Source organism: Ailuropoda melanoleuca, chromosome 15 (assembly GCF_002007445.2).
Source record: "Ailuropoda melanoleuca isolate Jingjing chromosome 15, ASM200744v2, whole genome shotgun sequence".
Lineage (NCBI taxonomy): Eukaryota > Metazoa > Chordata > Mammalia > Carnivora > Ursidae > Ailuropoda > Ailuropoda melanoleuca.
In genome coordinates this window covers 5,336,876-5,351,154 of record NC_048232.1, presented here as the reverse complement: position 1 = coordinate 5,351,154, position 14,279 = coordinate 5,336,876, and the positions used below count along the sequence as shown (strand labels likewise).

The following is a 14,279-nucleotide window of genomic DNA, read 5'->3' as shown; positions in this document are numbered from 1 at the left end:
GCCCGCGAATGGTGACAAATGCAACAATGACACTGGGGAGTGCAGGCACGGGCCACGTCACATCACTCACGCATGGTGCCCTGGCTCAGGCCATATGGAGGAAAACAAGGAAATGAGAGAGAGAGAGAGAGAGAGAGAGAGAGAGAGAGACCTCGAGACAATGGCGCTGCTCTTAAAAAACACGTGTTCTCTGGCACGGGGTGTATGAGTCACAGACTTGACAATGGCCAGTCTTCACACAGACCGTGATGCCCCGCCAGGCTGAGATGCCATGACTCAGGGAGAGGTGGGGGGACAGAGAGGGGCATGCACAGAGCCATTTACCTTTCCAAGGTTAGTAAGGAGAAAACTTTGAGAAAATGTGACAAACAGTTCGTCTTTCAAGCATAGTGGGGGGAAGGGAAGAACATGTTGGAAAAGAACAGAACAAAACATCTTTAGTAGTATCTTCTTTTTCGTGTGCATTTGAAATTTAAAAATCAGGGATGCCCCACGGTCCGCTGGCCCGGAGCACTAGCGCTGCCCCCAGGAGAGGGCTGCAGAGCGCAGCATTCGACCAGCTGGCGGCCGTTTTACCAGGAAACCATGACAGCTGGTGTCCTCAGGCCACAACCCCTAACCCCCCAGTGGTTCTCCCCACTCCCCAGGCCTCTTGGTGCTCCTGCTGTTCACGAGAAGAAATCCCCCTGGCCTGTGCAGAAGGAACAGGGGCATCCAAATGCAGGGTCTGAGCACCTTGGAAATCCCAGCAAAGCACAGGGCACTGTCCCGTGAGAACAGCTACTGTCTGCCGGGCACAGACTATGTGCTGGGCATTCTGCTAACCACCACATCTACGTTCTCACGATCAAAACACCTCGTAATGTTCCTGTCTCCATGGTTCGGATGAGGACATGGAAGGGCTAGAACAGCCTGACCTTGCCCAGAATTCCAAAGATGGAGGGTAGTACAACCAAGACCCAATCCCGGCTCGGTTTGACTTGAGCCGTAGAAGTGGGTACCTGCGATCTTGGACATGGGCTCACGCTCCCAGATGGGCCTGGACGCTGGGACCCCAAAGTGGAATGCAGGTGTGACGGGTCCAGAGGATACATTTTTGCTGAACTGGAGGGATTCTAGCCAAAGGCACTATGAGCCACACAGACGGGCAAGTTCAACCTTAGAAGGTCCCTGGGGGGATGTGCCCGAGGGACACAGGAAGCTGTCTTTCCTGGCAACATCAGACCATGGCTCAAAAGAACAGGATGTGCACAGATGCAAAAGGAGAAGGCTCCAAGTCCAAAGGCTAGTTTTCACACCAGAACTCTGGCTCTAGAAGCACCGGTTACAATGCTTGGCTTCAAGGAGGTACCAGACACGGGACAGATCGTCTTTAAGACTGAATTGAATGGAGAGGCCCACCAGTGAGCAATCACACCCCAGCTGCAGAGGCCAGCTGCATGGGAGAGGCTTCAAGAGCTAAAAAGGACATCCCAGCAGCTCTGGGCAGTGCCCCGGGGGCCTCAAATGTCAGGTGCCCGGGCCAGGGATAGGTGAACAGCACCTTGACCATTCCTAGAAGCCAGCAGAGAGAAGGCAGTCAGCCTTCAGGAGAGGGAGACCCATTTCAAGTCCCGGTCCTGCTACTGACTAGCTGGATGGCCGTAGGCAAGTGCCTTACCCTCGGTCATCTGGTAAAAAGGGACCGAACTGCCCTGCAGACCTCCTGGGGTTATTTTAAGGCCCAAAGACATGGAATATATGCAAGCAAACCCATTCTCCATGAGCTGTAAAGCATCGCAAAATAGAATTTGCTGCAGGTGGGCCACCTAATCTAAGCACGATGCTGAACAACCATTTCCCAAGAACAAGCCACATTTTCAAGCTTACGGGCTGGACTCCTCCAGCCACTTCCATTCCTGCATCCATTAGTCAAGGTCACCCAATCAGCAAAAGGGAGGATGGGCAGGTAAGGACCTGAAGGGTTGGGGGAGGGGCTATATCCTGGCGCCATTAATGGAACTCCAAGAGGGAAGGCCTTGGCTCCTCCTGTGGTGGGGACACCGAAGCCGTGGAGACACTGAATGATCTAGCAGCTGCTCTGCTCCAGCTGACACTTGGCCAGAAACTTCCTGCAGACCTCCGGCTGCAGGGGGAACCAGGGGGGCTGACTCGAGCGCTGCACCCAATTCTGATCGTGACTGTTAAGCTAAGCAAGAGCTGGTTCAGGACAACCAGCTCCACAGTCTGTTCCCAAACAGACCTCCCCGGAGTGCCAGGGCCCGAGAGCCCCCAGGGCAGCGGGTCTGTGCTGGGACAGAAGCGAGAGTCTGCACGGTTGCGGTCCCACCGCACTCTCCCCTAGAGTCTGTCCTCCTCTGTTTTGCAGACTAGGTCCTGGGTTACTTTTCCTTTCAACATGAAAGGCCTGTCCTAGGGGAGGCACAAAACTCAAGACGATGCATCGGGCATAAGACCTAGCCTGGCACCAAATTCTGACTCTGAGGGAAAAGTCGATTCATGTGCAGCTGGGGACCGCTGCAAGTATTAACGGTAATTAGGACCCCGACGGACATGCAAGAAGCCGGCTATGGCAAGTGACGGCAGCAGGACTCGCTAGGAGACAGTTGGGCCACATTGCTTCTTGCATCTTTTTCTAGAAATTCATGAATCCCTTTCCCTCGCCCCCAATGTCATCCTTCTCTGTCAGGACAAAAACTGTCATCATCCTCAACATTTTATCAGGCAGGAGGAAAAACTGGCAAGCAAGGAGAAAGAGGAGCGAGTAGCAAAATTATTCAGAGAAAAATACTTACAAACAGGCTTTCCCTAGCAAAGGCTGCAGAGAGAAAAAGTGGAGAGAGAGAAGTCAGAGGGACAGGGAGGGTGCGGGCCCCGAGTCATTTGAAACCAGGACATCCTCTGCTGGGATGAAGCCCTGCGGACCCTCCCAGCCTGGGCCCACCCCATGGCTTCCACTTCCTGAGGATTCGGCCTGGCAACCTCAAACGACTGTCTTGTCAAAGTCGGGGGAGCCCCAGGCACGCGTCCTCCATGAGCCTGCAGCACAGCCCCACGTGCCACCCAACCCCAGCCCAGGCCAGTCCCCCCCCAGGTATCTGTGGCAGCGGCCTCTCAATTTCCCACGGTTACCCCACAATTTATGCCAACACTGAATGTCACCCACAAACCACTTCAGTTCTCGGTTTTCACAAAAAGACACAATAGCATCTTACAGCTAATGCCAGTGGTGGGCACGAACATGTGAGACGCTCGGCACAAATGGCCTCGTTTGACCCCCCTTTTGCAGTCGGTGCTATTTCCCCATTCCACAGACGGGTATACTGAGGCCTGAAGGGTTCAGTGGCCTGCCTGAGGCTGTGTGGCACTCTCCCCCACAACACCAAGTCCAGACACCACGAGATTAAGTGAGAGTCAGGGAAAACACAGCAGAGTGTGCAGGCCTCGGCACTGAGTTCATAAACCCGATCTGAGATGCAGCTTGTGACTTGTTTGTGAAGCGCCGAGATGTGGTGGGTGGAGGTGTGGGGAGATCTCCAGGTGGACCGCAACCCCGTGCCTGGGAATTTCTAGGTCTCACGTATTGGCAAAGAGCCACGTATTGGCTGCCACTGAGGAAAAGACTGCTCTTCTGAAAATAAATCTTAATGCCCAAGAGCCGACATCCGTCAGCTTTTCACCTTCATAGCAAACGAAACAAGTGAAATCTAGCTGGGTTTCTGCGTTTTGGCGTCTGTACTATCCGGTGTGATGTGGCATCTGTGTTGTGTGAGGAAGGGGCTCTTCCCAGGCCGTCCTGCGAGCCTGGCCGCCCAGGCTCCACCCTGGCTCTGGAGGAGAACATGCTTTTCTATACCGGGGACCATGCAAGGGAGCACATGAGGAAGATCCTTGGCCATGGGCCTGGGACAGAAAAGATGTCCTTGGGCCATGTGTGGCCGACGACCCAGAGTCAAAGAGAGACTTCTGAACTAGGCCTTTGTCTTCAATTTTGTTTGAGAAGAAATTATTCAGGAATGTGAGTGGGACACAGACACTTGGCCATTTTTTCTGCTCTGCCCAGTTCTGCCCCGTGAAGAACAGCTCCTCAGAAAGGAGGAGTGTGTGTGTGTGTGTGTGTGTAGCCATGGTCAGCGAGGAAGGACCCCAGGGTGCCACGAACCTCAGGGGGATGGGGGGCGACCCATGTTCTCCCCCTCCCCCACCCACGCACGCAGGCCTGGGTCTGAGGCCACCGCTGGTCACGGGGGCTCTCCTCCCGCCCCACACTGACTGTGAGGAAGGAAAGGGGTCAACGCACTTGTCCGGGCAGCTGCGTGGGCACCTCCGGGGGCAGGCAGTTGGGCAGGGCAGCGGAGGCAGAAGCCACATGCTCCTCAAAGCTGTTGATGCGAGGCTTTTTGGTGGGCTCGGGGCTGGCTAGTGGGGTGACACTATTGCGTCTCATGAGCGGGTTAGGTCCCTTCTTTGCATCCTAAGCGAGACAAAGACAAAAGAGAGAAGGCGACAGTTACAAAGAGTGGGGAGGTAAATTAGCCAAAAAAAACCAAAAAACAAAAAAAAGAAAAAAACCAACCAAACAAACAAATAAAAAACCAAAACCAAATAAAACATGTTTCTCTGCTTCTGGATTTTACAGATTCAAGACTGACCACGGTGACTGGCCCTGGGACCACGGGGTTGCGATTTTGTCCTGTGACTCCCAGTTGGTAAGAACGAGGGATGGTGTGCTGAGCCCTTTTCCCGAAACATTCCAAGACGCCCACTCAGACAAACGCAACGTTCACAAAGCAGGTGAGGGACGGACAGCAAGACCAGCTCTGCAGACAGTCATTCAGGGAAGGCAAATAATGAGATCGGAGGAAAGAACCTTGCTGCCAGCCTCCAAGAGAGCTGAGAAAGGGGACCGGAGGCCTGTGTGTGAGGCTTGGGTCACCACGGCGGGGAGAGCAGGAAGGGGAGCGGGGGGAGGGGCCGGTGCTGGTCTCCCACTGACCAGGAGCCAGGATGCACACAGCAGACACCCCAGCTTAAGACAAGAAATGCAAGCTTCAACCCCTGCCAGGAGACCAAAGAGGCAGAAAATCAAAGTGGGCAGAAACGGCAAGCCTAGGGCCAAACACTAGCCTTCGGATCAAGTGACAACGCAACGGGAGTGAGCACTTCTGTCCCAGGGGCCTGAGCGGAGGTCTGTCTCCCTCAAGACTGCTGCCTCAGGGAAGTGTTCTGCACAGGGAAGTGTTCAGGGACCATCAGAGCCCAGCGGAGGCCCAGCCCTACTGGCGTTGTCAGGCTGGCCGGCTGCTCCGCACCCCACCGCCCACATTCAGAAGCGGGGGCCGTCACAGGACCAAGGCTGGCCGTCCACCCTCCTTTCCCTTCGGTCAACCAGCCGGGCAACAGCGAAAGCTGGGGTTTCCATGCCAAAACCTTCTGGCCAAGCTCCTTGGGAATAGGGAGGGAGGTGTCCCGCACGGATGGGAACATCGCACTCCGTGTACGAGAAAGAGTCAGCGGGTGAAGCGTTGTGGTTTCCCAGTCGGTGAAAAGTAAATGCAACATTCCTTCCCAACCATGCCCGCGCAGTGGTCTGCTCTGCCTGTGGGGGCTCTGACCTGCCTGCCCCCCAAGGGTGAGGCCTCCCCAGGGGAAATTGGATGCGGCCAGGCCTGGGGTCTCCTAAAGAAACCTTCCACCCACTGTCCCTCGAGTCCCTTACTTCCCAAACCACACTGCCTCTCCAGTCCCACCTCCTTGCCACGACATTCGTCTTCTTGCTAATTCCCCACCTAAGCACAGGCGGATAACTGAGCGCATTTGCTAATCCCGTTTGCACCAGTCACTCTAGAACGTGAGAGGAGTCTCAGCTGCCCCAAAGGAAAAGACACTGGCTGTGCTTCGGTTATGTTTGCAAGAGCAGATAACGTGCCTTCTGCTTTAATGCCCACTTCCTGGGTTATGTCGAAATGGGGAGGGGGGGCGGGGGGAGTACAGAAAGTAAGAAAAAGAAGATGCCAAGAAGCCACATACAAGACAGGGCAGGACACACGGATGAAAAGGAAAAGCAGGGGAGAAAGTCACAAAGACCGGCCGACAAACTACTCCAGCGAGAACCCGGGGCTAAAGGACCCAGGTTCGCAGTTACAGGCAACGCAACATGGGGGCCTCCCCGGGGCTCGCACCCACCGGCCTTGTCACTGCACAGGGTGCCTCCAGGGATGGAGGCCGGGATGGGGATGTGGGGCGCACTCACCTCTGACCTCTCCCGGTGCGTGCTCACGGACTCCACATTCAGGTAGATGGATTCTACACGGCAGCCTGTGTGAGGGCGGGGACAGAGGTTGGCTTCCGGTTCCAGCCCTGGAGCCACCAGCAGCCACCATCCCCAGGGAGCAGGGGGTGGCAGGGGCTGTGTCACCACACTCACCATAAGCGACGGGTGTCAGTTTGAGGACGGTGTGAAGGGGGCATTTCAGGTAAGGCATCTCCTCTGAAAAGAAGGGAAAGGGCCTCACGGTGAGATAGCAGCCTTGAGGACAGACACTCACAGGTCCCCGGGGAGAGCTTCTGCCATGGAGTCGGTCCCTTGGGGTCCCCACCTGAGTGCCAGTGTCTCTGTCTCCCCGTCACCCCACACAGAGGCCCCTCCTGCTCAAGGCAGGCACCCTGCAGAAACACCTAGCCAAAAGAACACGACCAAACCAACCCCAACCCCACCCTCACACCATGCATTAGAGGTTAAAAAAAAAAAAGTCATTCCCCAGTTTAGGTGCATGGGGATTCGGGTGAAGCTTGGGTAGACGGAAGCTTAAATTTTAAGTCTCATTGAGTTTTCTGGGCACTTTGTTCTTTAGAGGTGGACTAAAGAGCTGCCCCAACCCCCGGCCCAAAGCCCCTGAGATGTGAGTAGCTGAGGGCTTTCAGGAGGCTGTCTCACAAAGCCCTGAAGCCCACCGTGCATCAAACTGTATCAAAGAGTGCTGAGGGCTGGCCAGGAAGTGCTGGGCCAGGAGGCCTGCCCTAACACTTCGCAGCACAATAGACGACCCGTGTGGTCTGGGTGGGGAAGGCCCTGGTCTGCAGCACCCCACACTCCAAGGCCAGTTTCCCTCCTCCCTTTTGGGGGACGGGCTCCTAATCCCCCCCACAACCCAGAGGAAGCTTGGAAGGACAGCGGCACCTGCGCTCTTATCCAGGAAGTAAGCCAAGAGGCAACGCAGGACGGCCTGATGGCAGATGACCAGCACGTTCTCCTGGCGCTCCAGTTCCATGATCACTGGCTCCAGGCGCTGGACCAGGTCCTGGTAGGACTGCAAGACAGAGGGACACGGACACTGCGTTGGAGCAGAGCTGCATGCGCGAAGGGTGGAAGCTCTGCCACCTCAGCCACACCTCTCCTGTGGTTAGAAACCAGAGGACACAGAATCAACTGAGAATCGATCAACGGCCCGTGGTGTTTCCATTGTGCGTACCCTTTGGGCACCGGGGACCCACTGCCACTGGCTTTCTAGAAAAGGGAGATCGTTCCCCTGTTGGCAGGGATGTGGAGAAGCAGTTCTCTGAGAGGAACATAAACCACCCCCTCTCACGGCTGCTCCCTGACCCTCCACATTGGGGAGGGAGGGGATGATATCCTGATACATGTCTATGACATGGAGGGCCCTCGAATATGTTACACTAAGTGAAAGCCAGACACAAAAGACCACGTGTTGTACGACCCCATTTCTATGAACTGTCCAGAATAGACAACTCCACAGAGACACAGAGTAGGTCCATGGTTGCCAGGACCTGGGGGTAGGGAGTCACAGGCTGGGAGGCTCTTTTGGAGTGACAGAATGTTCTAGAATTCACGGTAATGGTTCCACAGTATTGCGAGTGTATTAAACACCACTGAATTGTCTACATTAAAATGGCAAAGTTCATATTATGTGAATTTCCTCTCAATACAAAGAAGGGGCTGGACTGTGGCTTTTAAGACCACCAAGGCTCCTATTTGTGCCACTCCCTCCATGGTCCCCCCTCTTTCTCTTACTAATCAGGTTCCAGGAACAGGGGCCAGGGCCACAGAGAAAGTCGGTGCCCTGAGCACAAGGGAAGGGAGACATGACAAAGACGGAGACAGCTGCAGACAGCAAGGACCCACTAGCTGTCACCCCGCGGCCTGCAGCAGACCCCCAGAGCACCCACATGCCAGAGGCTCCATCCGGTGCTCACTTGGCCAGAGAGGGCCACACATGGCATCAATCAATGACAACACACAACCAGAGATGACACGTCTGCCATCTCGTCTGTAGCCAAGGGGGGATCCCTTGCGCCGAGCGAGCGATCGCCCCTGACTGGTGTCGTCTCCCGCTGCGGCTCACGGGAAAATACAACCGCGCTGCTCCTGGAGCCGTCTCCGAGGTTCCATTTAGGAACACCTGACTGGGAGGTGAGAGTGCCAGGAGCACACGTCGGAAGGGGTCCGGGGGAGGTGGGGTGCAGGAGCCCCTGTGCCCGGAGCCCGCGGCCACCAGGAAGGGGGCCGTCTGGGCCCAGCAGCCCTGCCCCGGCCGCCGGCTGTCCCACACCGGCACACGTACCTCCCCGGTGGGGTAGCGGTAGTAGTACTTGTCCTGCTCCCGCAGAGCGTACTCCTCGGGGTAGGTGTCCTTGATCTCCTCGTACGTCATCTCCTCGCAGACGCCCTGGCGGGAACACCAGAGGTCACCGCGAATCGCTCAACGCAGCGCGGGCACGTGCGCCAGGGCCCCCACGTGGGGCCGATCCGGTGCGAGGACACCTGGTGTCCCTTGGGCGCCCGCGCCCCGCCCCCCACGGCGGCGTCAGGCGCCGGCACTCACGGCGTCAATCTCGTTGAGCGCCTTCCACTGCTCGTAGGGAAGACGAAGGGCTTCTGCCGTCTGGATGGTACTTTTCAGCTGGCTGGTCCACACCTTGAGGTCCTTCAGGTTCTGCTCGTCCAAGAACTTGCTCAGGGCGTTCGCGAACTGAGAGGGTGCAGGACAAGAGGGACGCGCTGGACTTGGGCTCTTGCCCCCTCCCCCCCAGGAGATAGCAGCGCGGGACTCGTCCCACTCCACGTTAGGGGCACTACTCTGCTGTCATCGGAACAGTGGGGAGGAGCCCGGGAGCCACGAAGGAGCAGCCCCTGCAGGCACATCCTCCCCAAAGACCCGGGAGACACCCCGCCCCCCGACACACACGTGCGCACGCTACACACACAGGGACGCACGCCATCCCTCCGCAGCCCGCCCCGCCCCCGCTCGCCGCCTACCTTCCTGCCCCTGCTGGACAGACCCGAGTCCCCTCCGATCCTGCCCTGGAGGTTGTGCTCGCTCTCGCCGTGCCGGCACAGGTAGATGGCGCGGGGCTGCACGTGGATGTTCATCAGGTAGTACACGATGCGGCTCTGGATGTGGTCCTGCACTCTGTTCACCAAGAACCGCCGGCCCACGTCGATCACCTTGATCAGGGACAGGTCCCTGCGCAGGAAGGCAAGCAGCTGATCCCAAGGCCCCGGATGGCACAGCCCAGCCCAGCCAGTGGAGCCCCAGGCCCGTCGCAGAGACTCAGCCCCAACGGAACCACGACATCTGGCTGTGAGCTCGTGAAGGCGCAGATGGAGTCTGTTGTCTCAGAGGCAGAGAACAAGTGTGCAGGGTGTGGTCGACGGGCCGCTGCCTCCCAGAAGAGGGGGACAGCAAAGCAAGAGGACAAAACAGAAGAGAAAGGACACAGCAAAGGGACAGGAGCAAGACGGGGCTCAACATGCACCTTCCACACCCTGACACAGTAAGCACCTGAAACACTGATACCGAAGATGCAATCAAGGTTTTATTTTGTTATTTTTTAAAATACTTTATTTGAGAGAGAGAGAGGGAATGAGTGGGGGGGGGGCAGAAGGAGAGTGATAAGCAGCCTGCCCCCGGAGCAGGGAGTCCCATGCGGGACTGGATCCCAGGACCCCGGGATCATGGACCTGAGCCGAAGGCAGACGTTTCACTGACTGTGCCACCCAGACGCCCAAGGATTTTTTAAAAAGATGCTTTAAAAGAGAGCTGATCAAAGTGTCCCGGAGCAAGTGCTTTGTGGGGACAGCAAGAAAACACTAAAGTAGGGGACTCAGAAAGGTCACCTCTTAGGAATTACCTGTCACATTTGTCGGGGTCGAGGGGCTGATAGCTGGCTTCATAGCAACTGATTCTCTTCATGAAGTCGTCCATAGCTTCTGCCGAGTTGCAGTCTTTGTAATCCGGGCTGGAGATTTTAACTTCCTGTAACACCACAAAGAGGCAGCTGATGAATCACGCTGTAAAGGCTTTCTGCTTAGAAGCAGGATTTGGGGCTTGGAAACCGGGAAAGTACAGAGCAGCCCAGAATAATGATGATCCTACCCAGCATTTAAGAGGAAAAAAAGAAATAGACCAGGGGTTGAGTCAGAGCCCGATAACTACACTGGGAAAGCCCCCATGGGAGACAGAGGATCGCTGCCCAGAGGGACAGCAACAGGAAACCCACAAGGATGAACACATCTGAATGGGCCACGATTCGGGATCGACCCAGTAGCCAGGTCACCCCCAGACTGCCAACCTTCAATTCGAGTTCTGGATAAGTATCTGAGACGTTCCCCACACCGAGAGTAGGCTGCCGGTTAGCAAAGGCACACTCTGGAGATGCTAGCGATGCCCTCTCCTAAGCGCCAGGCATGACGCTTCCTGCCACTACCCATATGGGGCAGCACGTGCTTCTCCACCTGGACCACACACCCTGTCCTTTCAAAGCTTTGCTCTCATCAGAAAGAGACGAAGCAGAAACAACACTTAGACCCACCATCTCCTATAAGGGATAGGTCTGAGAAATGGGGCAGAGTTGAGGGAAACTCAGAATTTGTTAATGCATGTGTCCTCTTTCTCTATGACAACTAGCACTGGAGAGAGGCCAACACTTCAAAAACCCGAGTTCAATGGGGAGTTAGTGCTTCACGGTGCCCCGAGTCCCAGTCTGGGAAGATGAAAATGTACTGCCCATCGGGGGGCAGGCGGGGTGACCGCTGCAAAGGAGATGTGAGCGTGCTGAATGCCACGGGTTGGAACATTTACACGGGTCAGACGGCAAATCTGGTCTTATGTATATTTTACCACAATAAAAAACGATCTAAGTTCCCAAATCCCTTTCTCCTAGCACGGCTGCCGCAAAGAGCCCAGTGGGAAGGGCTAAACTGCAAAGCTGCTCCCGGGCTTAAGCAAAGCCACGGATTTCTAAAATGGGGCAAACGAACAGATGTGTTAACAGAGCACGAGATAAGTGGTGAGCTCCCAGCCGAGCGCGTGGGGACAGCTCGCCGTGGAAATTTAATTGTGCACCTGCACCGTGCCTCGCTACCACATGGGACTAGTGGAACCAAACCAAGGAAACCCAGCAAAACCCTTTGTTCAGATTACAGCAACTTCTGTTCTATGTCCCTGTACTTTGAGCCTCTTCCTTTGGACACGCTAAAACTAATCCAGACTGATTTTCCACAATTTGAATAGCCCTTCCTAAAATATGAACTCATTTCTTAGAAACGCTTGTAAATATTCCCACTGCCTTGGAGAAAAGTTCCAAAACCAGAAGCCAATGAATCTTCAGCAACCCTCTAAAGACGCACGCTTGTGTACAGCAAACCAGAGCGTTCCCTGTACAAGCATCAGACCTGCTTCTCATTGGAGGGAGACACATCTTATTCTCATGTATTTACGCTGGAGAGAAAATTATCTACTTGAGAAGGTGATCTGTGGTAAAGTCTTCAAGGTAACTGTTTTCATTTATGATATATTGCTCTCGAGTGGCAAAATTTAAGAATTAATCAAATTAAGCCGCCAATTACCCTCAACTGATCTGGGCAAACCTCCCCCTTGGCACTGGGAGAGGAGAAGGGAATGTTGCAGATGCAAAAGCAGAAGATTGTTTTATTACCGCCATTCTTCCCACACTCGGGGGTTCTGCCCCTTTTTTTTTTTTTTAAATTTTTTATTATGTTATGTTGGTCACCATACAGTACATCCCTAGTTTTTGATGTAGTGTTCCATGATTCATTGTTTGCGTATAACACCCAGTGCTCCATGCAATACGTGCCCTCCTTATACCTGGTGATGGGGTTCTGCCTTTTAAGCTAGCTGCGTCCTATAGAGTTTTATCGATACATGATCATTCTTACTAACCAAGGACCTTAACAGCTAAAGAGTCCAGCCTGCTGCCTCCTTTCCCATCTGGAGGGGTGAGCTGCCCTTTGTCCCAAGCAGCCCTGTCCCCACCCAACTGCCAAGCTACTGCCACTCACAGAAACTATTCCCAGTCCCCTGGCTTTATCTGTTATGTCCCGCAAAGACTGCTTTCTGCTAACTGTCTGCAAGGACCCCAGATAAAGCCAGTGCAGGTCACAGAACATGCTTCTAAATTAAATACCACTCTGTACCTCCCGCTTCCCTGGATCCCACCTCTCAGACAAAATCAACAAGCTGGTCAGCTCGCTCTCAGCGTCTAGTTACTGCTCTGGGCCTGATCTGGTTCCCCACTTTTCTCTCACTGCCACCCTAAAGTGGGGTCCTGTGTGGTCTTACCATGATGTTGGAGGCTACAACCATAGGGTCATCACACACAGACTCAATGAAAAACACCTGGAAGAAAGTAAAGCAAAATGTTAGGAAACAACAAATGTGATTAACACAAAGGGCTGACTTTGGTGTCACTGTGATGTCATCACCACATTCGAGGAGGACTGACCTCACTTATAAATACCCAAACACATAAAACGAACCACTTGCTCCATCCCGAGTCCTTCACCCTCCCCACTTTCTAGTCATGGTAACCCCTCAGAGCACCCACCAGTAAGGCCCAATCTGTAGGCAACAAAACAAGGGCGGCAACAGGGAAAGTACCAGGCATGGAGCAGAGAAGCCCCAGACATGGGAATCAGCCTGCCCCTGAGGTGCTTGTTGTCCCTGCTCCTGCACGCTCCACTGCATGACAAGAAGTCTGGCTCACCTTGAAATCATTCTCTTTGGCAAAATGAAGGATCATGTGTCTCCTCTCTCTGGTAGTATTGGTGGCATCGAAAACCTGATAGGGAGAAAGAGGGCAGTGAAGAAAGCCCAAGTGTGAAATGAAGTATTTACCAAACCACAAGTAGGTCAGGCCTGTCACCTCTAGATGTAAGCCAAAAATGTGGTTCCAGGAGAGACCGCACCCTGCCCCTGGCCGTTCCACTACCCCCAGCAGTCAGGGACAGATGGGAGGGAGGGAAGGGTACTTAAAGCAAACAAATAACAGCAACGCACAGGGGAGGGTGCACAAGGAAGAGACCCCAGCGACCCCGGCTACCCCAGCAGGAGCCACCCTAGGTCCAGCCTGCCTTGGAGGGTGGGGTCCTCACAGAGGAGGGGTGAGCAGAGCACACCAACCAGCCGTGCCCGGAGTCCACTGCCGGTTAACCACCTTCCTGGGTCCCTGTGCAGCTCTAGCCACCTGCTTCCCCGAACTCTCAGGCTAGGGGCACCCGTCCCTATTGGAGGTGTCCCTGCAATGGCTCTCGGCACTGCTCTGGCCTGTCTACATCTTCCTCTCCCCAGGGCACCATCCTGCTATGGTGCTGGACACAAGAGCTGGTAATTCCGCAGACTTACTGCAATTTGGCCCCCTTCCTTCGTCAGGTAACTTTTGACGTCTCTCAAGGCGGCTAGAGCGCACTGCCTGCAACACACAGGAACGAGAACGCATGCCTCAGACCAGCCCACGCCACGCGGGGAGCCCGAGCAACCCTCCTCGTCCTGACGAACAGAGTGACTGGCAGTGCTACCGCTAAACTGCTGGCCTGGCCAGAGCTGCTGGGCCCAGCGCCCACAGCCCCGGAGGCCCGAGTGAGCCTCACACAGGTGGCTACAGTCCCCCTCGAGAGATGGGGCTCCCGGCCAGCTGCAACCTGAAATCTCATGGGGCGCCTTTACAGAACTGACGCCCAGGGCTGCCCACAGATTCTCAGGGCATCGTCTAGGGTAGGGCTGGCGCTAGGATCTCCCCAAGCTCCCAGGGGATTCTAAGATGCCGTCAGGGTTGAGCACCACGGCACTTGGGTTTCATGACCACCCTGGGCTTAAAAAACAAAAAAATTCAGGGGCGCCTGGGTGGCACAGCGGTTAAGCATCTGCCTTCGGCTCAGGGTGTGATCCCGGCGAGGTGGGATCGAGCCCTACATCAGGCTCCTCCACTATGAGCCTGCTTCTTCCTCTCCCACTCCCCCT

At 55.2% G+C, this 14,279-nt stretch overlaps 1 protein-coding gene across 5 annotated transcripts in view; it reads right to left on the bottom strand.

Annotated features, from left to right (window-relative positions):
* PFKFB3 (6-phosphofructo-2-kinase/fructose-2,6-biphosphatase 3) overlaps positions 1-14,279 on the bottom strand; it is a 50,124-nt gene that overhangs the window by 7,174 nt on the left and 28,671 nt on the right. For 2 of the 5 annotated variants that reach the window (XM_034644497.1, XM_019800849.2), the window contains exons 4-16: positions 13,665-13,731; positions 13,027-13,101; positions 12,603-12,659; positions 10,153-10,277; positions 9,278-9,485; positions 8,844-8,990; positions 8,583-8,687; positions 7,181-7,310; positions 6,428-6,490; positions 6,254-6,318; positions 4,301-4,474; positions 2,796-2,818; positions 325-377 (exon numbers count right to left, since the gene is read on the bottom strand). In XM_034644497.1, the coding sequence (XP_034500388.1) occupies positions 335-377; positions 2,796-2,818; positions 4,301-4,474; positions 6,254-6,318; positions 6,428-6,490; positions 7,181-7,310; positions 8,583-8,687; positions 8,844-8,990; positions 9,278-9,485; positions 10,153-10,277; positions 12,603-12,659; positions 13,027-13,101; positions 13,665-13,731 (1,282 nt within the window). In that variant the 3' untranslated portion in view covers positions 325-334. The remainder of the gene's footprint in view (positions 1-324; positions 378-2,795; positions 2,819-4,300; positions 4,475-6,253; positions 6,319-6,427; positions 6,491-7,180; positions 7,311-8,582; positions 8,688-8,843; positions 8,991-9,277; positions 9,486-10,152; positions 10,278-12,602; positions 12,660-13,026; positions 13,102-13,664; positions 13,732-14,279) is intronic. The other 3 variants (XM_034644496.1, XM_002920348.4, XM_002920349.4) reach the window with 2 other exon arrangements.